The sequence below is a fragment of the Balaenoptera physalus genome (genome assembly GCF_965194825.1).
Source record: "Balaenoptera physalus genome assembly, chromosome: 14".
Classification (NCBI taxonomy): Eukaryota; Metazoa; Chordata; class Mammalia; order Artiodactyla; family Balaenopteridae; genus Balaenoptera; species Balaenoptera physalus.
In genome coordinates this window covers 53,423,848-53,448,485 of record NC_138893.1, presented here as the reverse complement: position 1 = coordinate 53,448,485, position 24,638 = coordinate 53,423,848, and the positions used below count along the sequence as shown (strand labels likewise).

The 24,638-nt window shown below is 42.0% G+C and overlaps 2 protein-coding genes across 12 annotated transcripts in view; one reads left to right on the top strand and one right to left on the bottom strand.

Moving 5' to 3' along the window:
• ZDHHC16 (zDHHC palmitoyltransferase 16) overlaps window positions 1–16,679 on the top strand; it is a 34,207-nt gene extending 17,528 nt beyond the window's left edge. For 5 of the 6 annotated variants that reach the window (XM_082423091.1, XM_082423086.1, XM_082423090.1 and 2 more), the window contains one exon: window positions 2,637–2,655. The gene's annotated coding sequence lies outside the window, so the exon portion shown is untranslated. Of the gene's footprint in view, window positions 1–2,636; window positions 2,656–15,233; window positions 15,428–16,272 lie in introns of those variants that run through there. The other variant, XM_082423087.1, reaches the window with a different exon arrangement.
• The window catches only part of MMS19 (MMS19 homolog, cytosolic iron-sulfur assembly component), a 32,906-nt gene extending 8,399 nt beyond the window's left edge, over window positions 1–24,507 (bottom strand). For 2 of the 6 annotated variants that reach the window (XM_082423080.1, XM_082423081.1), the window contains exons 1-14: window positions 24,346–24,505; window positions 13,104–13,152; window positions 11,041–11,141; window positions 10,205–10,290; window positions 9,763–9,837; window positions 9,284–9,353; window positions 8,773–8,901; window positions 8,626–8,687; window positions 2,685–2,771; window positions 2,184–2,258; window positions 1,700–1,777; window positions 1,043–1,181; window positions 639–793; window positions 298–376 (exon numbers count right to left, since the gene is read on the bottom strand). In XM_082423080.1, coding sequence (XP_082279206.1) covers window positions 298–376; window positions 639–793; window positions 1,043–1,181; window positions 1,700–1,777; window positions 2,184–2,258; window positions 2,685–2,771; window positions 8,626–8,687; window positions 8,773–8,901; window positions 9,284–9,353; window positions 9,763–9,837; window positions 10,205–10,290; window positions 11,041–11,141; window positions 13,104–13,152; window positions 24,346–24,457 — 1,297 coding nt within the window. In that variant the 5' untranslated portion in view covers window positions 24,458–24,505. Of the gene's footprint in view, window positions 1–297; window positions 377–638; window positions 818–1,042; window positions 1,182–1,699; window positions 1,778–2,183; window positions 2,259–2,684; window positions 2,772–8,625; window positions 8,688–8,772; window positions 8,902–9,283; window positions 9,354–9,762; window positions 9,838–10,204; window positions 10,291–11,040; window positions 11,142–13,103; window positions 13,153–24,345 lie in introns of those variants that run through there. The other 4 variants (XM_082423082.1, XM_082423085.1, XM_082423084.1 and 1 more) reach the window with 4 other exon arrangements.
• Between the last annotated feature and the right edge of the window lie 131 nt (window positions 24,508–24,638).

Below are 24,638 nucleotides of genomic sequence, written 5' to 3'. Positions count from 1 at the left end.
TCCCTGACCAGGGATCGAACCCGTGCCTCCTGCGGTGGAAGCGCAGAGTCTTAAGCACTGGACCGCCATGGAATTCCCGGGGCAGATTTAAATAATTTAATCCATTGGGTATCTGGGAAGTACACTAGGAAAGAAATCAACAGGTCTCATCTGTTAAGTGTTCTCTTGGGCTACAACCTCAGAACAACAGGTCCACTGTTCTAGACTACTTCTCTGTAGCGCTCTTTGCCTGCCATCCTTTATAGGGCTATAGTGCTCAGCAGCCCCCAGGATACCACATCTAGAAGATGGCCTCACCCTTGTCTTCATAGCTCCATTTCTGTTGCAGCTTCAAGAAACCCAGGATCATTTCAAGGATTGTCCGCCGCTGGTTGCTCTGTAATGTTTTAAGGGGTATTCAAGTCAAAAAATACTTTATTTTTAAAGGATTTCAGTCCTGCTACTGCAGAATTGGGGAGAATTATCCTTGTACATAAGTGTCAGGAAAAGAGTGAACAAGGGAACCAGCAGCAGCTAATGGGAGCAAAACCCGAGATCTACTATATCTAGGCCCAAGCTCAATGCTTAGCGCTCTCTCTGTGAGAGAGCGATCCTGGCAAGGGGTCCCATCATTTCCCCAACAGATTCTGCTTTCTTACCTGACTGTGCTTGTGGAACTGTTCCAGCAGTAGGGGCAGCACGTTGCTGGTGATGTGGTCACAGGCCCGGGCAGACGCACCTGCAGCCGCCTGCAACAGTTTGGCACTAGGCCACACCAGTTTCATGTCTGGTTCACACAGATGGTGCCTGCAGTCTAGAGAGGCAGCACATCACAGACCTAGGGAGTAGGCTGAATATTGCCTGGTTCCCCTGCAGGCCATAGAAGTTGGAGGCTGAGCCCCGGGACAGTTGGCTAGCAGTTACCACTTAAATTGCTTTCAATTCAAAGCAGGGCTCCAGCACCCAAATCACTGAACATGGGGGCCACTCATGAAAGGTCACTGGCCTTAAGGAATTTCTCTCTTGTGCTCACTCCCCTTTCTAGCTGCCATGGCCCCATTACCCTGTAGAATGTTGCTAAGGAAGGAGTCAAGGAGGTCCTCAGCATCAGCCCTCAGCACAGAGCGAGACAAACACGCAGTCAGGGAGTTAAGGGCCGCCAGGCCCTCGGCCTCTACCCGCTCACTTGCCGTCTGGAACACCTGTCAGGGAGGGATCCCATGGCTACTGAGGTGAGCCTGCACCAGCTGAAACCCCACCCACCTACTGCCTATTTCCTTTGCAGGAAGGGGGTGGTGAGAACCTCTGGGGCACAGCAATGGAAATTAACCCCCCAAATGAGTTTCTTCTCAATTGGTGTATTCTCACTAAGTCCTCAGTCCCACTAGGATTGATACACATACTTTTTGAGAAACTGAATACTGACTTTGAGCAGTGGTTGTTGGGAACCCCTTTCCTAGTCTCTTCCTCTTCCCCTCTACTCAGCATGACCTATGCTCCTTACCATGGAAGGACAGGAATTGGGCACTGGGCAAGACTGATCATGTGCCACCACCAAACAGCTGACCCTACCCTTGTCATTTAACTAGAAGTATGCCCCCTTGCTCTCTTGCTGAATAACCAAGCACAGCAATAGAGGGAAAAGGATACGGTGTGTTATTTCCCCTCGTGCCTGACAACCAGGAGTTAATGGTAGTGAGTTTATCTAAGTAACACTCACCTCTCTGCGGATAGAAGCCCAAAGGCTGGGGAGGAAGTCCTTTAGTTCTTTCTGTCCGTACACAGCACAGCAAGCATTCTGCCAAGGAAAGCACAGGTAATGGCTATCTACACATTCAGACTTCCTAGGATATGCAGGCCCCTCAGCATAATGGCACCTGAAAGACCCTGGCTCTCAGCAGTAAAACCAGCAGGATTTCATAACCATCCTACCCAGGTCACTGAAAAATAGGAGCTTGTCCTGACTGATGGAAAACAAGCATGAAGAGGGAGCCCTGGTCAGCCTTTCCTCAGCTGCCACTCAGTTACTACAGAACAAGACAAAATGCAACTGGGGGCTTTAGGTCAACATATAGGCCCGGATTCTGGGTATCCCTCTCTTGAGGCCAATGAACTATTTCCTGGCTCTCAATCAATTCATAATCCTTTAGCACCCCTAAATTGTCTAAAGACAGCTGGATCCTCAAAAGAGAACAATCACTCACTAGAGTCTGCAGAGAATCCAGCTTGGCACTCAGAATCTCGGAATCCACTTTCTCAATCAGCAGGGGGAGCAGGAACTGTGGGAGAGAAGGAAGAACTAAAGAGTGAGATATGGGTAGTGTTGCAGCCACACCAAGGCCAAAGGTGTCCTCACTGCCACCAGTTCCCAGGGGTAGGTGTTACATCAAGGAGCTATACTCGAGTCGAGAGTTGTGACTGTAAACCAACCTCCCTCTCAATCCATGGCCAGATTCCCGGTGACCTGAAAAGTGGGCTAGCTGGCAAAGCTAAAGAATTTCAAAAGATAGCACCAAATAGGGATTGGTTTACTATTTTAAATGAAGAGATGGTGAAGTTCTTTACTTCGAAGGTCTGAAGACACTTGCAGGATGCCATACCCTAAAATGTATACTGCAACTTTCTTTTCCCCCATGCTTTTACTGTTCTTTCTTCAGACCCTTCTGTGGGTTGAGGCTACATATCCTAACTTTGGCTAGACCCACCTCAGCAAATCGCAGTGTAGAAGCCAGCACAGCTCGAAGACTCAGGATGAGATCTTCTCTCTGGATACCATGGGGATCATTAGGTGGCTGGAAAAGGGAGAAGGGGGCGTGGGTTTGTATAACTCTTCAGACCACCCCTGGACACAGGAGTGAACCTGGCAACCCTGCAGAATAGGGTGAGATTTACACCCAATCTGGCAGAAGAAGTATGGTATGAGGCCCCAGCAGGAAGACTGCTTGCTCTTACATGTTCCTTGGGAATTTTTGTCTGTTGGGCATTTATCTTCTATCTGATCACACAGTTTCCATCTGATCTATCATCTCACCACTCAGAGATAAGCAGCCTTAACTTTCTGGTGCAACTTTCTTCTCTGTATATATAGTATTATGACAATGTGATTGGTAGACACTGTTTCCCTTTAAAATATATATACTTTTAAAAACTGTGATCTTTTGAATATATTTTCTGCAATCTATTTTTTCACTTAATACTAGGTACCTTTTTTCATGTTATTATTTTTTCATAGCATTAGTTTTAGTGGCTGATACTATTTCATTGTGTGGTTGAGTCACAGTTTATTTGGATAATCACCCTTTGATGGACATTTCTATTTTTTCACCCTTATAAAAAGCTGTAATTCTGGCATTATAAAAACATTCATGATTTCTGCATCAAGAAGGCAGATTTTTTTTTATTGAAGTATATAGTTGACTTACAATATTGTGTTAGTTTTAGGTGTACAGCAAAGTGATTCACTTATATACATATATATATATTTCAGATTCTTTTCCATTATAGGTTATTATAAGATACTGAACATAGTTCCCTGTGTTATACAGTAAATCCTTGTTGTTTATCTATTTTATATATAGTGGTATGTATCTGTTAATCCTGTACTCCTAATTTATTCCTCCTCACCTTCTTTCCCCTTTGGTAACCATAAAGTTTGTTTTCTATATCTTTGAGTCTGTTTCTGTTTTGTAAATAAATTCATTTATATTACTTTTTAGATTCCACATATAAGTGATATCATATAATATGTCTTTCTCTGTCTTACTTTACTCAGTATGATATCTCTAGGTCCATCCATGTTGCTGCAAATGGCATTATTTCATTCTTTTTTATGGCTGAGTAGTATTCCATTGCACGTGTGTGTGTGTGTGTGTGTGTACACACACACACACGCACCCCCCCCCCCCCCATCTTTAGCCATTCATCTGTTGATGAACGTTTAGGTTGCTTCCATGTCTTGGCTCTCATAAATAGTGCTGCTATGAACACTGGGGTGCATATATCTTTTCAAATTAGAGTTTTCATCTTTTCTGGATATATGCCCAGGAGTAGGATTGCTGGATCATATGGTAGCTCTATTTTCAGTTTTTTAAGGAAACTCCATACTGTTTTCCATAGTGGCTGCACCAATTTACATTCCCACCAACAGTGCAGGAGAGTTCCCTTTTCTCCACAACTTCTCCAGCATTTATTATTTGTAGACTTTTTGATGATGGCCATTCTGACAGGTGTGAGGTGATACCTCATTGTAGTTTTGATTTGCATCTTTTCATGTGCCTTGGCCACGTGTATGTCAAGAAAGCACACTGAAAACATACATCAGATTTTCCTTTTCTCTTTAGAAACCCCACCAAAAATACAGTAAAGGGATTTTCCTTTCTTTTCTTTCTTTCTTTCTTTTCTTTTTTTTTAAAGCTATAAAGCTAAAGGTTGAAGAGAACAGGATAAGGGATGTTAGCAACAAAACTGTAGAAGGTGAAAAGCAGATGGATAAGAAGAAAATGACTTAGCAGAGCCAAGACAACAGAATCCTCAGTAGGCTTGGGGAATGCTCAGTAACTCCCCATATACACCACAGTCTCCCAAAAAGCTTCGCAACCAGCAGTACCAGGTACCTTTGGAATTGGGAGTGGGGTTGGAGAAGCAATCTGACCTCTGAGATTGCCTCTCAAGTCCTCCTTAGCTGCAGTAGAATCTGGAGGTTTAATTCTTTAGAGAGGGTAAGACAGAGGTCTAGTCTTAAGAGATGTAGGTGCAGCTGAGGGCCTGGGTGCTGAATCAAAAGGGGTCTAAGTGGGAATTCCCTGGTGGTCCAGTAGTTAGGACTCAGTGCTTTCACTACCAGGGCCCGGGTTCAATCCCTGATTGGGGAACAGCACGGCAGGAGAAAAAAAAAAAAAAAGAGGTCTAAGTGATACAGCGTTGAGTACTGAGATTTTCCAACCCCTTCCAGCCCTATTTGCTTGTAGCCAGACTTCTCCCTCTAGGCAGATCTAAGGTCTTTTTCTAGAAGAACCTGACTAGCCCAAGAGGAAGAATACACTGGGGGTTCCCGAACTGTCCATGTAAGCCACTATACAAGGAAGTTCATCCTCAGCCAGCCCATTCCTTGTGCTCAGAGCTCCCACTCAACTTTATAATTCTCACTGTAAAACACGTGCAAACTCCCAAGGATTACCAGATATCTGAAGAAAGCCTCTAACCTGGAAATAGAGACCAAAAACAAAACAAAAAAAACTCGGAGGAAACAAAGACCACATATGTGGGGAGAGTTTTCAAAAACAGTAAGAAAGTAATTCATTCATGGATTAAATAAGAACAGAATGCTAAAGAAAAAAAGACCACCAGTCTTAACCTGGTGGTCCAGCAGTTAAGACTCTGAGCTCCCAATGCAGGGGGCCCGGGTTCGATCCCTGGTCAGGGAACGAGATCCTGCATGCCGCAACTAAGAGCCTGCATGCCGCAACTAAAAGATCCTGCATGGTGCAACTAAAGATCCCGCATGTGGCAACAAAGATCCTGTGTGCCGTGACTAAGACCCAGTACAGCCAAATAAATAAATATTTAAAAAAACAAAACAAAAGACATTCAAGAGATCATCAAAAATGACAATAAAAGGCCCTGGGAAAATATACATCAACAGAGGAATGGATAAAGAAGATGTGGTACATATATACAAAGGAATATTACTCAGCCATAAAAAGGAATGAAATTGGGTCATTTGTAGAGATGTGGATGGACCTAGAGAGTGTCATACAGAGTGAAGTAAGTCAGAAAGAGAAAAGTAAATATCGTATAATAATGCATATATGTGGAATTTAGAAAAATGGTATAGATGATCTTATTTGCAAAGCAGATATAGAGACACAGATGTAGAGAACAAATGTATGGATACAAAGGGGGAAAGGGGTGGGGTGGGAGGAATTGGGAGACTGGATTGACACATATATATTATTGATACTATGTATAAAACAGACAACTGATGGGAACATACTGTATAGCACAGGGAACTCTACCTAATGCACTGTGGTGACCTAAATGGGAGGGAAGTCCAAAAGGGAGGGGACATCTGTATGTGTATGGCTGATTCATTTTGTTGTGCAGTGGAGGCTAACACAACATTGTAAAGCAACCATACTCCAATAAAAATTAATTAAAAAAAAAACGGTGCTGGGAAATTCAAAGCATGAGTGCAGAAATGAGAAACAAAATCAATAGAAGGGGTTAATAGGAGATGTGCTAGTCCTGGGCCTTTCTGCCCTCAGAGCCATTCCTTGGGCTGACCACTGCAGGCTACATTTCCCAGGCTCCCATAATGGCCTGGGTTCAGCCAATGGGAAGCACTTGTAGAAGAATGCAGGTCAGAAGGAAAGGAAAACCCAGGGCATTTCTTCCCATTTCTCCAATTTAGTGGGCGCTTTCAGCATTGGCAGCATCTCCTCCATGGCTCCAGCTCCTACTGATAGGCCTATGTTTTTGTCATACTGTCAGCCCCTGAGGTCCAGTAACATCAACTCTTCTCTTTGTCCCTACAGCCTAGGGGTGGTAATGGCTTCCTGCTATTGATAGGTTGCCTCACTATCCCGTTTGGCTTCTCAGCTTTCCCACAACTTGTATAAACAATTTCCTGCATTAAATTATTTCTGTTTTAAATACCAAAGTGATTTCTGCTTTCATGCCTGGACTTTGACTGATAGAAAAGATAAAACTGTAGAATTTTCTTATAAACTAACAAAAAGGTAGAGGTAAGAAATATGAAAGAAAAATAAGAGATTCAGAGGTCTAACAGAAGATTGATAGGCGTTCCAAAAGGAAGGAACAGAGAAAACAGAGGGAAAGAAGTCATCAATGAAAGAATGCAAGAAAATTTCCCAGGACTGAAGGACATGAGTTTCCAGGTTGATGGGACCTACCAAGTACCCAATACAATGCATGAAAACAGACCCATACTAAGGCACATAATTGTGAATTTTCAATATATTGGGGGAAAATAATCAAAACTTAAAAGCTTCCAGAAAAGAGGAAAAAAAGTGACCATAAAGTTTTGCAAATCAAAAAGAATTTAGACTTCTTCACAGCAACTGAAAATTAGAGGTAAATGTAGCAATGCCTTCAATTTCATACCCATATTGTCAATAAGTGGGAGGAAAGAAGACATTCTAGATTTACAAAAATCTAAAAATTTTCACTCTTTTTACACACTGGGGAGGCTAATAAGGGATGTGCACCACCAAAATGAGGGAGTAAACTATAAAATAAGAAGTACATAAACCCAGGAGATAAGAGAACCAATCCAAGAGAAAAGACAAAGGAATCCCTAGATGATGGTAAAGGAAGATTGTCTACTCTGCATTAAGAGTAGGAAGCAACCAGTTAAGACTGTATGGCCAAGTTAAGAATGTTTTTTACATTTTTAAGTCGTTGAAAAAAAATCAAAAGAATAGTATCTTGTGACGCATGAAAATTATATGAAATTTAAATTTCCACGTCCATAAATAAAGTTTTATTGCAATATAGCCACTGTACCACATTCCAGTGTCTATGGCCGTTTTTGTGCTAGAACAGCAGAGGTGAGGAGTTTCAACAGAGACCATATGGCCGGCAAAGTCTAAAATAGTAACTATCTGGCCCTAACAGAAAAAGTTTGCTGACCCCTACACACAGAATAGGAACCATCACTTATACTGATGTGATCCACTATGAGGATGGCAAATGGCCAAAACAGATTGTTAAGCCATAAAGAATATTTCTAACATAAATTGTTACACTAAAAGCCAGGTGTCCCTATTTAAAAGGCTTAAGTTCTTCTGAGAAGAAACAGTGATACTGATTACAAAAGAGATGAAAAGAATATCAGAGAGGTGGTCCCAAGCAATTGATGTCAACTAGAATAAGCTGGTAAGAAATTCCCTATGGCAAAAATGGCTGTGTATCTTTAAAGGCAGTGAGAGTCAATGCTCCAGTGTAGTTTGGTATGCTGTGGTACAACTCCTTTCATTTTTTCCAAATCACTAATGCTTGCAGTACACATACCCACGCACACCCATATAGTGATGAGACCCTGAGTATTTGGAAAAAGAAGGAAAATCAAGATGCAGAGTGGGAGGAAGGTCTGAGGGCATCAGAGCAAACACCTCCTGTACACACTATGCTCAACTGTGTCATCTTTGTTTAGTCAATTTGTTTCTACTGCCTGAGAAGCACCCTCAGAATCCAGGATCATATCCTACAAATCCTTCAGAAACCAACTGAAATCCTATCTTATCTGTGAAGTCAGTTCCTGCCTACTCTAGCTCACACTAAACTCTGTCTTCTTTGAACAATTATAACACCACTTGTTTTGGTCCACAATCTCTTACTGTTACTTAAATGTTTCAACTTTCAAGGACATGAATCGTGTTATACAATCCTGCAGTTCTAAGCACTACATACAGTGTCAAGGAGTCTCCCAAATCCCTGCCGAATTGAACCCTTCCTCCCATGGCAAATGTTTTTCCATTTCCCAGTTTACTAAAACGTTAAGTTCTTGAGGGCAGGGATTGTTTCTTTTGTTCACCGCTGCACCCTCAGGGCCTAGAACTGGGCTTGGCACATAACAGACACTCAACAAATATTTCAATGAGTGAATGAATGAAAGGTACTACTTACAGGGGTAAAATCAATAGGGAAGTAACAGGATGTCACTTCAAACAACTCCTCCACAAAGGGTCCTAAGGCAACAGAGAAAGAATGAGGACTTATAAGCCTCTCATCTGACAAGCCCCAACCAGCTAATTCAAGGCTACAAGGGTGTACCCAGGCTATAGTCTCTGGAGATGAGGTCACGGACGATGCGGAAGGCCACCAGAAGATTACGGGGATCCTTTTCCCCATCCATCACCTGGATGAAGCCAAAGGTGAAATCAGCTCCTAGGCCCTTCAGCTCTGCAGGGGAGAGAACAAGATCATTACTGTCCCATGGGATAGAAAGCTGGGCTTTCTTCTGGCCTGTGTTTTCCCTCTGCTATCACTGCCTTTCCTGCCTCCCAGAGCAGGCCCTTTCTGTTTTCCTATTCCAAGAGAGTTCTCAGTGAAGAGAAGATGTGTGACAATACATAATTGTTACAGAGGTAAGAATTTAAAACATCAGCTCAAACTCCACCCTTTCTTTACTTTCCTGGGGAGTGAGTGGCTCCCAGTTTCCCTTTATCATCCTCTCAAAGTACTGGCTCTTCTATATCACCCCTGGGCTAAAATGAGTCCTGGTAATGGGGGGAAAAAAAGATGTGTTCACTTTTCAGATTTTCCAGAGAGCCCTGCCTCTTACCTTCTTCCCGGGTTCGCATGAAGTTGGTGATGATACTGTAGACTGTGTGTCGGTCCACCTGTGGCAGGGACTTGGTAGGAGAGACAGGAAGTAAGTAAAGAAAGTGCCCAAAGAATACCTCAGCTGACAAAACTACTTCCTGCTTCACATCTCTAAGTGGACAGTTCTCTTTACAGCAGTATAAGATGAACCTCAGAGGAAATGTAGAGAAAGGATACGGCTGTTGCCCAGCAGTCCAGCAGTGGAACCGATAACCAAAACCTGTCCGCTGTATGCCTTACTTTAAGTGTAAGAGGACACAGGTCAGACATAATGGCATGCCTCGCTCTCCTTATACAGTAGCAAGGGATAGCATGTGAACATGGTCAAAGACCTGAAAGAGTTCAGAACTTAGAAGGCAATTTTTTTTGCCATCTAATTCTAGTTATGTCAATGGCTGGGAGATAGAGGAGAATACCAAGGTGACTGTTATCACTCACCTGTACGTGGACCTCCTGGAAGATGGCTTTAAGCACGGAGACTGCCAGCCCTGGGGGCAGGGCCACACACAGGCTCTGGGGGAGAAGAGAAGTGTGAGCACAGAGGGAATTCTGGGAATTCTAGCACAGCCTTCAAGACACAAGCCTAAAACAGGGCTATTTAGCTACAGTGGGAATCACAACATCCAAGTTTGGGGAGAAGTGCTAACAGTGAGAAACATGGTCCCTTTTCTCAAGTTGATTAGGTCTCTGCAGCTCCTTCCAGTTTGGCTTTGAATTCCAGTCCCCAAAGGATACTTCTACTCTACAAACTAAAAACAGAAGTGGAGCTGGCTGAGACTAGTTTAGTCAGCACTTGAAGTCTTACCCTCTAAGGGGAAGGAGAGAATTCACTGGAAATAGGTTCCTGCAAACACGGTATGTAATACAAAAAAGAACTCACAAGTGCCCTCAAACCCTGCAGGACAGACGGGATCACAAGATGATGGTCCTTCAGCCGGTTCTCGTAGAATAGGATCAAGTGTACCACTGCACAGACCAGAAATTCAGCCATTAGTTTACACAGGCTGGAGGAGGGCCCACTGGCTTTGCTCCTTCCCAAAGTTTATAAGGGCTGTTCCTGCTTGGGCTTCACTACAAATTTTCTCCTTCACCGAGAGATATGTCCCAAGCCCTCCCATTTGAGGGTGCCTTCCTTGATCTGTCAGGAAAATAGGTGATCATCTTTTATTATCCATTCTCACTAGGTCACAATCAAACCCATTCTCAAGCCGAGAACTGCCTTTCTACAGAACTTGGGTTGGCAAATTTTCTCAAAGGGCCAGATAGTAAATATTTTAGGCTTATAGGACATAGTATGTCAAAACTACTCAACTGGGCCACTGTAACATAAAAGCAGCATACACAATAGGTAAATAAATGGGCATGGCTAGATGCTAATAAAGCTTTATAGAAGATTTAAATAAGTTGTTGGCTTTTTTCCTCAGGACTTCAAAACACTTTGATATTTCATTACTTTTCTACTCCATCTATGAAACACTATTTTGTCCATTTTACAAAGAGGGGAAGATACACTGAAAAAAACTGTCTAAGGCTACATTTGAAATCCATGTGTCTTGTGTCTCAATTCTTATCTTCTCTGCCACATATACCAGTGAGGAATGAAGACCCTGAATTAGGAGTTCATAGATACCTTATGTCCTCCCTCCCTCCCTGTAAAGCTGGCTTGAACAGACAAGCAAGGCCTTGGCTCAGCACTCCTACTAGCGATGCCAGTACCTTCCTTCTCCAGGAGCAAGGAGTGACACTGCAGTAGCACCTGGGACAAAAGCTGGATTCCTCGTGCCCGAGTTCGGGGTTCTGGATTCTCTAGAGAGGACCTGGGGTAAAGTAAGATAGAGACAGCCTGACATTACCCAGTTCAAACTTTTGAAGTAAATATTTTGCAATTAGTCACACTCACCCCCTGGGCATGGAAGCCAGCCCAGGAAGGTATTCTGGAGGTGCTTAACATTACAGACAACACTAAGGCCAATCCCCAGAATGACCTGGCATCATTAGAGGCATATGTGACACCACAGCCAACAGAAGTGTCCATCTCCAGGCATTGACTGGGCATGGGGCTTACTCCTTCTCATACAACTGTGACATTCCTCTGAAACACAGCTTAGCAGCTAACCACAGGGCTCAAGAGATGATTGGCAGCTGCAGCTTCTACCAAAACAGGAGGAGAATAAATATATCACTGTTAAAGCAACCACTATAGTCTTAGGGACCATATCTTCTTTATAACTGGAAGACCATTATGGTCTTTATAATTGGAAGTTTACAAAGTAAGATGGTCAGAGTAAAGGTTTTAACTATTTAGGATTATTGATATGGGAGGACCTAGGCTGAAGCAACAAGGAGGTGATTTATCTTCAAAACAAATCACAGGGACTACATTTAGACATACCAGAAGGAATCTAAGTAAATGCAGGAGGTAGAAGACTTCTGAAGGAGAACTGGCCAGGATACATGAATGTAACCTCAAGGTTAAGAGTATCTATAGCTAGGGGTAATGGGGCAAAAAGAAGCTCACTCTTGACGGGATCCTTAGGATAGGAACTTACAGAAAGGTAGAAGTAAAAAACTGTGCATTTAAAAATGGACCAAGGCACACAAATTCTCATAGTAGCATTACTCAGAAAAGCCAAAATGTGGAAACAACTCAGATATCCCTCAACTGATGAACGGTTAAACAAAATGTGGTATATCCATATAACACAATATTGTTCAGCAAGAAATGAAGTACTGATACATGCTACAACAGGGATGAACTTTGAAAACATTATGCTAAGTGAAAGAAGCCAATCACAAAGGTTACATATTACTGTATAATTCCATTTATATGAAATTTTCAGCATAGGCAAATCCACAGAGACAGAGTAAATTAGTGGTTGCCAGGGGCTAGGAAGAGAAAGAAATGGGGAGTGATTGCTAATGGGCGTGGGGTTTCTTTTTGGGGTGATGAAAATGTCTTAAAATTGACTGTGATAAGGGTCGTACAAATCTGTGAATACACACTTTAAAATGGTGAACTTTATGATAGATAAATTGTATCTCGATAAAGCTGTTATTTAAAAAAAAATGGACCAAGGCCACAACAACATGAGTAGAAAGGCCAAAAGGTCTCTTATGTGGGAAAAATGCATGATGGTGACCTACTCCCCCACCCTCTCCCCAATTTTCTGTTTTAGAAGACATGCTAGCCATGACAGTTAACAACCTTCGCTACTAAGACTTGTCAATTTAAATGGTCTACCAAGTACGAAATATGAGGAAAGCAGACATTAGACTACAAGCATATAGTTCCTCCGGAGCTTGGAATATCTGGTGGTAACAGTGGTCTTCCAGCTGTTTTTCCAAGCCTTTTCCTATAGTGGGGAACCTGGTGCAAGGTCAGCCTCTTGACCACTCCCCAGGCTGGGCTCACAGCAGGTCTGAGTCAGATGCAGGCTGACTAGAATCCTATGGGGGAGGGTGGGTCTAAAGAAGCAGAAGAGGAATCCCAGCTCTAATTAACTAACAGTTGATGGCTTTCAACCACCCATCTCAGCCTAAACCGGTGGGCTGACCCAGGAGCTAATGTGACCCACAGGCGGTGTTCCCAACACTTCCTTAGGGGCCTCAGTCAGGTGGCAAGAATCATTTTTCAGGAGAAACACTGGCTTAGCCTGAGGTACTGATATGGGAGGGGGAGGAGGGTGTTGGGCTACAGTAGGAGAAATTCAGGACAAAATAACTTTTTCAGAGTGCAGCGCCAGGGCTAGAGACGGGTATTCTAGAGCAGAGGCTCTTACCCAAGGGCTTCCACCACTTGTAACACCGTATAGTTTCCAGATTTCACATCTAAAGGAAAGAAGAAAAAGAAATCTGAAAAAACAAAAATAAAACTCCATCCCAGGGTTCAATGGCTCTAATTACCAATGTTTCTGCCTACCCTAGGGCTTACACCATGGGGCCCGCCGTGCTTGCCAAGAGCCTCTCCTACATGAGAGGCATTTCTGTAACACTTCAAATATGCAGCTCCAAGTATAAAAACTGAAAAGAAAGTCAATATATCATTTGCAGGTAACCTGTTTATTTAGAAAATCCAAGAGAAATAAATGAAAAAATACTACAAACGAAATAATTCATTAGGGTGGCTAGGTACAAAATTAATATGAAATTAAGAACTTTCACATACACACATACAATAGCCTGAAAAATTATATAAAGGAAAAAGGAGCCTATTTACAATAGCGACAAATAAAAATTTAAAAAGAGAGAAAGAGAGAGAAAAATACCTAGATATAAACTTAACAAAAAATGTGAATATCTGGGGACTTCCCTGGTGGCTCAGTGGTTAAGAATCTGCCTGCCAGTGCAGGGGACACAGGTTCAATCCCTGCTCCGGGAAGATCCCACATGCCGTGGAGCAACTGAACCCGTGTGCCACAACTACTGAGCCTGCACTCTAGAGCCTGAGAGCCACAACTACTGAGCCCATGCGCCAAAACTACTGAAGCCCGTGCGCTCTACGGCCTGCGTGCCACAACTACTGAGCCTGCGTGCCACAACTACTTAGCCCACGTGCTGCAACTACTGTAGCCCACGCGCCTAGAGCCTGTGCTCCACAACAAGAGAAGCCACCGCAATGAGAAGCCCACGCACCGCAACGAAGAGTAGCCCCTGCTCACCACAACTAGAAAAAGCCCGCGCGCAGCAACGAAGACCCAACGCAGTCAAAAAAAAAAAAAAAAAAAAAATATATATATATATATAAAAATGTGAATATCTGAATGGTGAAAACTTTAAAGAACCAGTGAGAAAGTTACTGTGTAAAAAATAGTACATAATTAGACAGGCAAACTCTGAAAAAGAGTAATGAGGGAGGGAGGGAAGGCAGTTCTTCCAGATAGTAAAAGATTGTTATAAAGTCACAGTAATTAAAATACTGTATAGTTTTGAATATACTTTCTGTTTTCCATAATAAAAGTAAAAAACAAAAAATAACCAGTGTAGTATGAGTTCATATTCAAGGAAATCAATGGTACAGAAATAGAATAGAAAATCCAGAAAGAAACACAAATACATAAGAATATGATTTTAAAAATCATATTTCAATTAATGAAAAACAGACTATTCAATAAATGGTGTTGGCATGATTGGGTAAATATTTGAAACAAACAAACAAACAAAAATACCAATGGCTCTGAATCTTTCACCAAAGTAAATTTCAAATGGATTAAAGAAAAAAACACAAGAGAACATTTCTAAGTATAACATAGTTATATTTAGCCATAAAAGAAAAGACTGGTTAAAATCAGCTACATTAAAAAAAAAATTGGATTTTCTGCAAGGCAAAAACAAACATCATAAGACAAACTGGGAAAAAATATTTGCAATTCTTATAACAAAGGGCTATTTTACCAATATAAAAAGCACTTCCACAAGTCATTGAGAAAAAAGACCAACAACCAATTTAAAAATGGGCAAAAACAGAAGATGCTCAACCATATTAACAACAGGAATGCAAATTCAACTCCCCAAAACGTTGGTTTTTAACATACTAGATTGGCGAAGATCAAACATTTTGTATCACGCTTATGTTTGGTGATGGTGCATGGAATTAAGGTACTCTTAAACACTGTAGGTGGAGTAAAAATTGGTAAAACCCTTTTATGGAGCACCCCCCCCCCTTTTTTGGCCGCGCCTGTGGGGCATGGAGGATTTTAACTGCTTGACCAGGGATTGAACCTGCGCCCCCTGCAGTGGAAGCGCAGAGTTTTAACCACTGGACCACCAGAGAAGTCCCTATGGAGGGCAATTTGAAAATACTTTTTAAATTACAAATGTACGTAGGCTTTAACCCAGGGAATCTTCTCAGAATTTATCCTATATACTTGTAAAAGTGCAAAATAATGCATGTACAAGTTTTTTCATTTCAGAATGATTTATAATAGCAAATGACTGCAAACAACAAATGGCCGGGACATGGAAGCAACCTAAGTGTCCATCGACAGACGAATGGATAAAGACGTGGCACATATATACAATGGAATATTACTCAGCCATAGAAAGGAACGAAACTGGGTCATCTGTAGAGAGGTGGATGGACCTAGAGACTGTCATACAGAGTGAAGTTAAGTCAGAAAGAGAAAAACAAATATCATATATTGACGCATATATGTGGAATCCAGAAAAATGGTACAGATGAACCGGTTTGCAAGGCAGAAATAGACACAGATGTAGAGAACAAACCTATGGACACCAAGGGGGGAAAGTGGTGGGGAGGGTGGTGGTGGTGGTGGTGGTGGGGAGGGTGGTGGTGGTGGTGATGGTGGTGGGATGAATTGGGAGACTGGAATTGACATATATACACTAATATGTATAAAATAGATAACTAATAAGAACCTGCTGTATAAACAATAAATAAATAAAATAAAATAAAAAAAAAAGAAAGAAACAAGTTAAATAAGTTATAGTACATCCATAATGGAATTCTCTGTAACTACTTAGGAAAAAAATTGAAAAAAGACTAAGGAACCTATATATTTATACTGATAATGGGACAAGATTTAAAAGCAGAACATAAATAGAGTGTACATAAATAGTATATAGTATGTGCATAGCATTGTTTTTAAAGGGAGGGAGAATTATTTCTATTTGTATTTATTCCATCTCTAGAAGATGAAAGGAATTAGTAACACTGGTTGTCTCTAGGGAGGGAGACGGTTAGCTGGGGGTTGAGAGGTAGACTTAAAAAAATGTTTTACACTTTGGAATAATTTTAGATTTAAAAAAAGGTTGTAAAGACAGTATAGAGTTCCTGTATACCCCTCACCCAGTTTCCCTGAATGTTACCATCTTACATAGTACATCTGTCGAAACTAATAGAGATCAGCATTTGTATATTACTTTTAATTAAACTCCAGACTTTATTCAGATTTTACCAGTTTTTCCACTAATGTAATTTTCCTGTTTCAGGATCCAATTAAGGACACCACATTGCAACTAGCCATCATGAATCCTTAGTCTCCTCTAGTCTGTGAAAGTTTCTCAGTCTTCCTTGCTTTTCATGACCTTGGTATTGTAAAGAAGTACTGGGCTTCCCTGGTGGCGCAGCGGTTGAGAATCTGCCTGCCAATGCAGAGGACACGGGTTCGAGCCGTGGTCTGGGAAGATCCCACATGCCCCGGAGCAACTGGGCCCGTGAGCCACAACTACTGAGCCTGCACGTCTGGAGCCTGTGCTCCGCAACAAGGGAGGCCGCGAGAGTGAGAGGCCCGCGCACCGCGATGAAGAGTGGCCCCCGCTTGCCAAAACTACAGAAAGCCCTCGCACAGAAACGAAGACCCAACACAGCCAAAAATAAGTAAATAAATTAATTAATTTTTTAAAAAAAATTAAGAAGTACTTTATAGAATGCCCCTTGATATGGGTTTCTTTGATGTTTTCCTCATGTTTAGCCTGGGGTTATGGATTTGGAGAAAGAATAGCATAGCGGTGAAGTGCCTTTCTCATCACATCATATCATTGGTACAGTATATCAACGTGACTTATCACTGGTGATTTTAATTTTGATCACTTGGTTAAGGTAGTGTCAGCAGGTCTCTGCACTATACATACTGTTACTATTTTTTCTTTTCCCACACTCTTTCTTTTGGAAGGGAGTCACTAAGTCCAGTCCACAGTCAAGGGGAAAGGGGAGATTAAGCTTCATTTCCTAGAAGGAGAGCATTTATCTATCTATGTTATTTGGAGTTATTCTAAGGAATATTCTTCTCTTTCCTTCATTTATTCAGTTGTTTACATCAGCATAAGCTCATGTATATTTATGTTATGCCTTGGGTTATAATCCAATACTAGGTTATTTTGTTGCTCAAATTTTCTATCTTTGGCCATGGGGAGCTTTTTTAGGTTGGCACCAGTGTCCCTTTGACATGCCCCATCCTTTTATTTTTTTAAGTGCTTTCTTACTTTCTGGCACTACAAAATACTACAGGCTCATCTTGTAATTTCCCTGCCCCAACCCGTGAATCAGCCTTTTCTCCAAGAAGCCCTGGTTCCTTTTATTGGAGAATGGTATTAAAAACCAAGATCTGGGTGAAACTGTGCTCATTGCTATTGGGGTGTCACTGCTTCTAGGCCCTCTTCAGCAGAGAGAGCTGGGAAATATATGTACGTATTCTAACCCATGTATACACACATATTATCATTATGTCTGTATCTACCCATATATATTAAACTAAACATAAGATTATATTAGTCTCTTCTCTAATATAGTGCCACAGGGTTCATTCTAGCCTTCCCCCTTGCTTATTTGTAATTTATTTCTCTGACAGTGAGAAACCTGGTTCCCATTATCTATTATACCACTTATTATTCTTTTCAACACTAGTGTAGCTAATAAACTACTTTCAGAATTGTCAGCCTCTGTGAGAAACAAATTTATAAGCAGAGTACAGTACTTATGTACAGTTTTGTCTTTAGCCTTATAGTCTCCAGACAAAATATTGTTTTCCAAAGTCACTTAGATCAGCTTTTCCCCCCACCCCCTTTAGCAAGGATATATCATACACTAGTAATATAGTAAATTCATTTGTCACAGTCTCCATGCCATCTTGGGATGGAAGGGAGACTTCTCACTGTGGATCCTTTTGCACCTTTTGAATGTTGCACCATGTGAGTGTATTACTTATTTTTGAAAATGCAATTTTAACAGCACAATGGTAATTCACATAGATCTAACAGAATCATCTTGGGATATATTTTCAAAGGAGAAACAAAGAGCAAAAGGTTAGCAATCTTCCTAAGCGTCTGATTAACGTAGAGGAGTTTTAGATCAATAAGGTGTGGCAATCAGGGAATTACTTTCGCAGCCTGTTCTGGGTCCCCAACCCACCTACCTCTAAATGCAAGACCTAATTAGTCAGCTCTCGCCAACACCAGACTTTGGCTAGGTGAAAAACAGGCTTGAGAAAACTCCTAAACTTCCAGTCCCCCTGAAGTCTGTGGTCTCTGAACAATAGCTGTGAACTGAGCTGAGGCGCAATCTGGTACTAGAGTAAGAAGTCCAATCTGACTGAGGAAGGGAGTGCTCTAGTTGGGATTCATAGCTCGTGACTGGCACCAATTTAGACATCAGGCACTCTTAGCCTTACTCGTGCCAGGATGTGGAAGGCCCAGTGCTGCCCCTGCTCCTGAGAAAGAGCCAAGAGAAAAAAATGCGCAAGCTGTGGGGTGGGGGAAGGGGCAGCAGCTAGACTAAAAGGACAACCAAGGCACTGACAGTTGTTCTACACCCAATTCTTTAACGTCAGTACTGAAGAGAGACACCCATTTCTGGGTTACAAAGTTGCACCATTTGGGAGGGTGGAAAAGGGTACTTTTCTGGAAACTCCTGGACAGAACCCAGGAAACTCTGCTGAAAAACCCATCTAAAAAATAATTTCAGTAGCGGCCACAAGGGTGTTAGCACATAGGAAGCCATAGGGGACTGATAACTGTTACTGAACTGAACTGAACCATCCTTCTTCAGCAACACCATCAAAGTCCTCTGTGGATGCTGGGCTAGGGACTCTCTTGGGAAGTACCTCAAGTGCTGTTAAGACAAAGTACCTGACTATTAGGCCTCACTCAGTCACCTCTAATTTTCTCATTAAAAAAAAAAAAATTGAGGTATAATTTACATACAGTGGAATGCACAGTGAACGTATAATTTGATTAGTTTTAACAAAAGTATACCCAGAGTAACCAACACCCCAATCAAGATATAGAATATTTCCACCACCAGAGAAAGTTTCCCTCACACTCTCTACTAGTCAGTCTCACTCCTATAGGTTGCCTCAAATTTTATAAATGAAAAAGAGTTCTTCAGCATTCAGTATACATCATTATGAAACTGGCTGCTTTACAATTACAAAGAAACATCCATTTGCATGTGATTTCTTGAATCCCAGTATATGGGTGAATTCTCCTGGCAAAGCCCTTTAGTCTTCATACTTTCACAAAGAATCCATCTTGAATTAATGCAGCACAAACATAAAAGTGAAGTACAAAAGTCATACAAAATTAGGAAAAAATGAAGAAATAATAAAGCTACTGCAACAGTAAATAAGAGTAAGGAAAATGGCAACTAAGGTGGCAGAGAACTAGAATCAGTATTTTGAAGATGTTTTCACAAAGGTGACTAAATCTAACATCTTATTCTAGTTCTGTTGAGCCTATCTTAGAAATGTCTTTCAAATTTTCGTCTTTTCCTTTTCATCCCTTATAACCAGACTATATAGGGACAGCTGTCAAAATAGCCTTCAACTTTTTAGTGTAATGAAAATGTTCTGTAATTTTTAGATAGTGGTGGTAGTTGTAGAACATTGTGAATATACTAAAAGCCACTTATTTGTACATTTAAATGGTTACAGTGGTGAATTTTATCTCAATTAAAAAAAAAAAAGCCTTCTGATCCATCCCTAATCTATCGAAAATGCACAATTACTTCCCTGCTCACCAATCTCCCTTTGCCCCTCATTGCCTAAGACGTGACTCCTTGGCTTGATGTCAGTCACGATTTAGCCCTCAATCCCCTCCAGCCTCACCTTTGATCATAACTCCTATCATTCAGTCGCATGAAATCTCAACATGTCAAGCTCTTCCATATCCTTAAGTCTGGAAACACATTCCCTTGGTTTGGAATGCCTCTTTCCTGCCCTCGTCAGTCTGAGGAACTTCAACTCCTCAAGACCCAGCTCAAATGGCAACTCTTCTGTGAAGCCTTCCTTGATTCCCAAAACAGAATTACTCCCTCTTACATGTTCCTTGAATCATTCTTTAAAAAAACTGTCGGACTTCCCTGGTGGCGCAGTGGTTGAGAATCTGCCTGCTAATGCAGGGGACATGGGTTCGAGCCCTGGTCTGGGAAGATCCCACATGCCGCGGAGCAACTAGGCCCGTGAGCCACAACTATTGAGCCTGCGCGTCTGGAGCCTGTGCTCCGCAACAAGAGAGGCCGCGATAGTGAGAGGCCCGCGCACCGCGATGAAGATTGGCCCCCGCTTGCCACAACTAGAGAAAGCCCTCGCACAGAAACGAAGACCCAACACAGCCAAAAATTAAAAAAACAAAAAAACAAAACCCAAATGTTCAAGTACAATTGGTGTCTTAAAAAAAAAAAAAAATTGTCATGTACGTTTGGTTTCATTTATCCACTCAACATTTATTGAATACCTATTACAAATCAATTACTGTGTTAGGACTGGAGAGAGAAATATAGACAGGGAGCTTTTAAGGAGCCCAGTCTGTTGGGGCAGAAAGACACTTAAAACAATCAAAGAACAACAAGTTCAGTGTTACCACAGTGACATAAACAGAGCCTGGGGTAACATAGGAAAGGAGTAAAATTCTTGGGTGTATGGGACCATCCATCACTAACTTTAAGTGATTAGTTCTCTTAACAATACAAGTTCTTCCAAATGAAAAATACCCGGAAGTACTGTTAATTATGCAATTGGACTCTAGGGATGAAAGAAGCTAATAAAAAGTTAATTTTCCTAGCAGTAGTCTCACTGGCATAAGAAAAATAAATGTAAGTTCCTTTCCCTATATAGGTTGGTCTAAGTTTTTCCAATGTGTCCAAGATTTGTTCTCTAAAAATGGACCTACTAGCACCTGCTAAATACCCACTCTTTCCTCAGCAGGGCACCAGTCCGTGTGGGGCACTGAGGAGTCGTCAAAGAAGTATTTATATGAGCACTGACACAGAATGCACAATCAGACCTCTGTCTGATGGAATTGCAGCCTCTTGAGAATCTGGAGTAGCAGCCAAGGGGGAAGGGGAGAGGGGGGAGGATGTGAAGGAACAGGAGAGAGAAAAATCCCAATCAGGGCTAAGTTCCAATCAAGCTCTCAAAATGCCCTTTCTGCTGAGAATGCCACAGACATTTCTCAGAACTATATTTTACTTTTCTTTAACAGTTTTCTGGTTTCAAGAATAGTGGTCTCCTCATGGAATTACAAATGTAGGAAAATACAATAAAGACTGAAATGAAGGCAAATCCAAATAACCAAGAGGAAGAAAATTTATATCCATCACCTATAAATCCAACACGTTCAAAATCAGCTCCCTTCCCAATTTTTGGACCTAGTACTTTTCTTTTGCTCATCTTCAGGCTCAAAAGCTTGAGGTCATCTTCGAGTCCTCCCTCCCCTCCAAGCCCTATAACTAATTAGCCCTCAAATTCCAGATTCTTCCTTCAGCATCTTTTATGCCATTCATTTATACCACCTACTTATGCTAGTCTCCAGGAGACCATGGTGGTAGAAACAGGCAGGTAGGATGTGGAGATGTGTACAGAAGTAGCTACTAAACAGTCTGCGAATATGTATGAGTGGTTGAGAAATAAGTACCACAAAGATTCTGAACTGTGAGATGATGTCTGGCTGGAGTAATCAGGAGACACTTGGGGGCAGGCAGTGAGCACTCAAGCTGGGCCTTTAATCCCAGGCCTAACTTTAATTAGATGGAGCCAGTGGAGGGATCTGGGAAGCAAAGCACTCAAGGGAACAGCAAATCAACGTGGCTGCCTGAAACTAAAGATCCAGGAGGGGAGTGGTAGACATTGAATGCCTGGCTGAGTAGCCTTTAACTCTTAGGCTGCCAGGTCATTTCTCTTCCATCATTTGCACCTTTACATCTGACACCTACTGTCATCAGGAACCCAGGTGCAAAACAAAGTTGGTGGTAGCTGCCTTTGTGATCACAGGACGTTCCTTCTGCAGTTACAATTTGTAGGAGAGGCTGCTGCTATGAGTGGCTGAATAGAAAGCTGGTCCCTTCAGCACTAACAAAGCTTGACTGAGGCTGGAGGATTAGAAAGCACATCTTATTCTGGGGATGCTTCAAAACTCTGTCAGCCTTCAACAACTCTAACTAAGGCTGTGATCTAAGATTGAGAATACTGATTTAATCGTTCTCAAATTCACCTTCACTATATGACTTCCTTGCTCAAGGATCTACATTGATTCCAATTACCTACAATAGGTCGTTTAAATCCCTCTGTTTAGAATCCAAGGTTAGGCATCATCTAACCCCACCAAACCTTTTCAACCTTATCTGTTATTACCCCTCTGTTAGTTATCTGTTATTACCAACCTCCTTTCCTAATCAGGAGAGCTAAATTACAACAGGGCTAGTGTTACAGTCTTAGCTGAGCTAAATTTAAACTAGACAACAGTTTAGGCCACTTTTTTTTCAGGCATAAAAAATATAAATTCTACAAAAATATTTATAAGAACTTGGCAGTCTTTATTCATGCTGACTTCTCAAGTGTGTTCTGAATTTGAAGAACCCTAAATTACTGTGTTCATAATGTATAAATGTGAAAAAGTAGTTACAAATAACACTTTTTATAGTAATGTTCTTTACCTTGATAGCGGGTAGGTGTGAGCATTTTTCAAAATCAGTGAATGTATGCTTAAGATTTGTACACTTCATTGAATACAAATTTTACACCAAAATAAACTATAAACAAACCCTAGTTAATGATATGCATACCAAAGCAGTTAGAGGGAAGTGTACTGCTATCTGCAATTTAAATGATGGATAGATACATGATAAAGCAAATTATATTAAAATGTTAATGGTAGAATCTAGGTGGTGGGTGTATGTGTGTTTTTCTTATGAAAAAATTACTTGGACTTTGCTGTATGTTTGAAAATTTTCATAATAAAACATTGGGGAAAATGACATTGATAATACACTGTAGTTGTTAATCATAAGCACTGACGACACACTGTACTGCACAAAGCTGTTAAGAAGCTAACTTAGTGGAAAGGCTACATCAGCCATTTACTTGCTCCTTGATGCTTCCATGTCACCCTGCACATACCTCTTACAGCCCTTTTCATGGTGTATTATCCGTTTGCATGGCAGTCTCTCCCACTACATTGTAAGTCCCTGGCAGGCACAGATCTAGCGTAATTTGTATTTATATCCCTATTACTTTGCATCATGTTTGAAGAATAATGTGTTCAATAATGGTGGAAGGATTGAATTAAATTGAAATATTGCTAAGGATCAAAGTATTATACTTCTGGCAGATTCACATTATTCATTTCTCACATATTATAAAAGTGAATATGTTCAGTTTTCAAGGGAAATGTATCCTTTACTTCTCCCCAAACACGCAAAATTTCCAAAAATAGAGACAAAAATCATCTGTACTGACAAGATTATTTTGTATTCTATTACTTAAACACAAGGTCTGAAGGCCTGCTAACATTCAATAACTTTTTAGATTTTTTTTTTTCTAAAAGAATGAAGTCGCAGAATTCCAAGGAAATCTGTAATTTGTTTTATTCAAATCTTAGATAAGCTGTCAGAACTAAGAGATCCCTAAACTGATCAAAAGCAGGAAAGTGGAGTTCTGGGGAAAAGATAAAAACAAACTCCACGTTAAAAAGTCACAAAGCAAATTAATCAAGAACTTTACCAAGAAACGGAGGGAAAGCCTTAAGGAAGATACGCAGAACTTCTCAAACTCCCCCTAGACTGGTTTCTCTCCTCCTCTCTCCAACTACAGCCAGTCAGATATCCGGCCGCCCGGCCACTCCCAGCATGCCACGCGACTGGAGCTGATGCCGCTGAAGATGCTTCTTGTCACATCAACTTCCTAGAAACAACGTGCTTTTGCGGCGTGAGCCCGTGATTCTGAACTGCAGAACCTGGGTCCGAGTCCCAGCTCCCCCACCGGCCTGATCTGAGAGTCTCTTGCCCTCGCTGGGCCTGTTTCCTCATCTGTGAAATGGTAATTAATCTCCTAACCCCGGCCGGCGCACAGAATGGCTATAAACCGAGATAAGGGGCGTAAGGGCGCTTTAAGGAAGACTGCAAGCGACTCGCAATTTGTTATGGCTCTTAAGCACGCGGTGCTCACAACCAGCCCCGGACCAATCTCTCAAAGTCACCGCTGTCCCTCACTCCCTTCCCGCCCGGCGCCTGTGCTGAGGCCGCTCCCTCCTGGAGGCCCCCAAGCGGAAGCCGTGCGGCGCCGTCGGCCGTACCTGCAGCCACTTGGTCAGCGGGGCCCTCCTGCTGACCCATGACGAAGTCTTGCACGAGGCCCCACAGGGCGCCCGTAGGCGCCACCGCCTCCAGAGCGGCGGCGGCGGCCATGACGCGAACTGGAGACCGTGGGAGGGAAAGTGGGCGGTGGCACGGGACGGGCCTCTCCGCGCACGCGCCTCCTGAGCCAATTGCCTGGCGAAAGCTGAGGGGGCGGGGCGCTCTTTGGATTACGTGCCTGCCGGCTCCAGGCCAGGCAGTTCCAGGGAGGGATGGGACGGTCCCTCCCCAA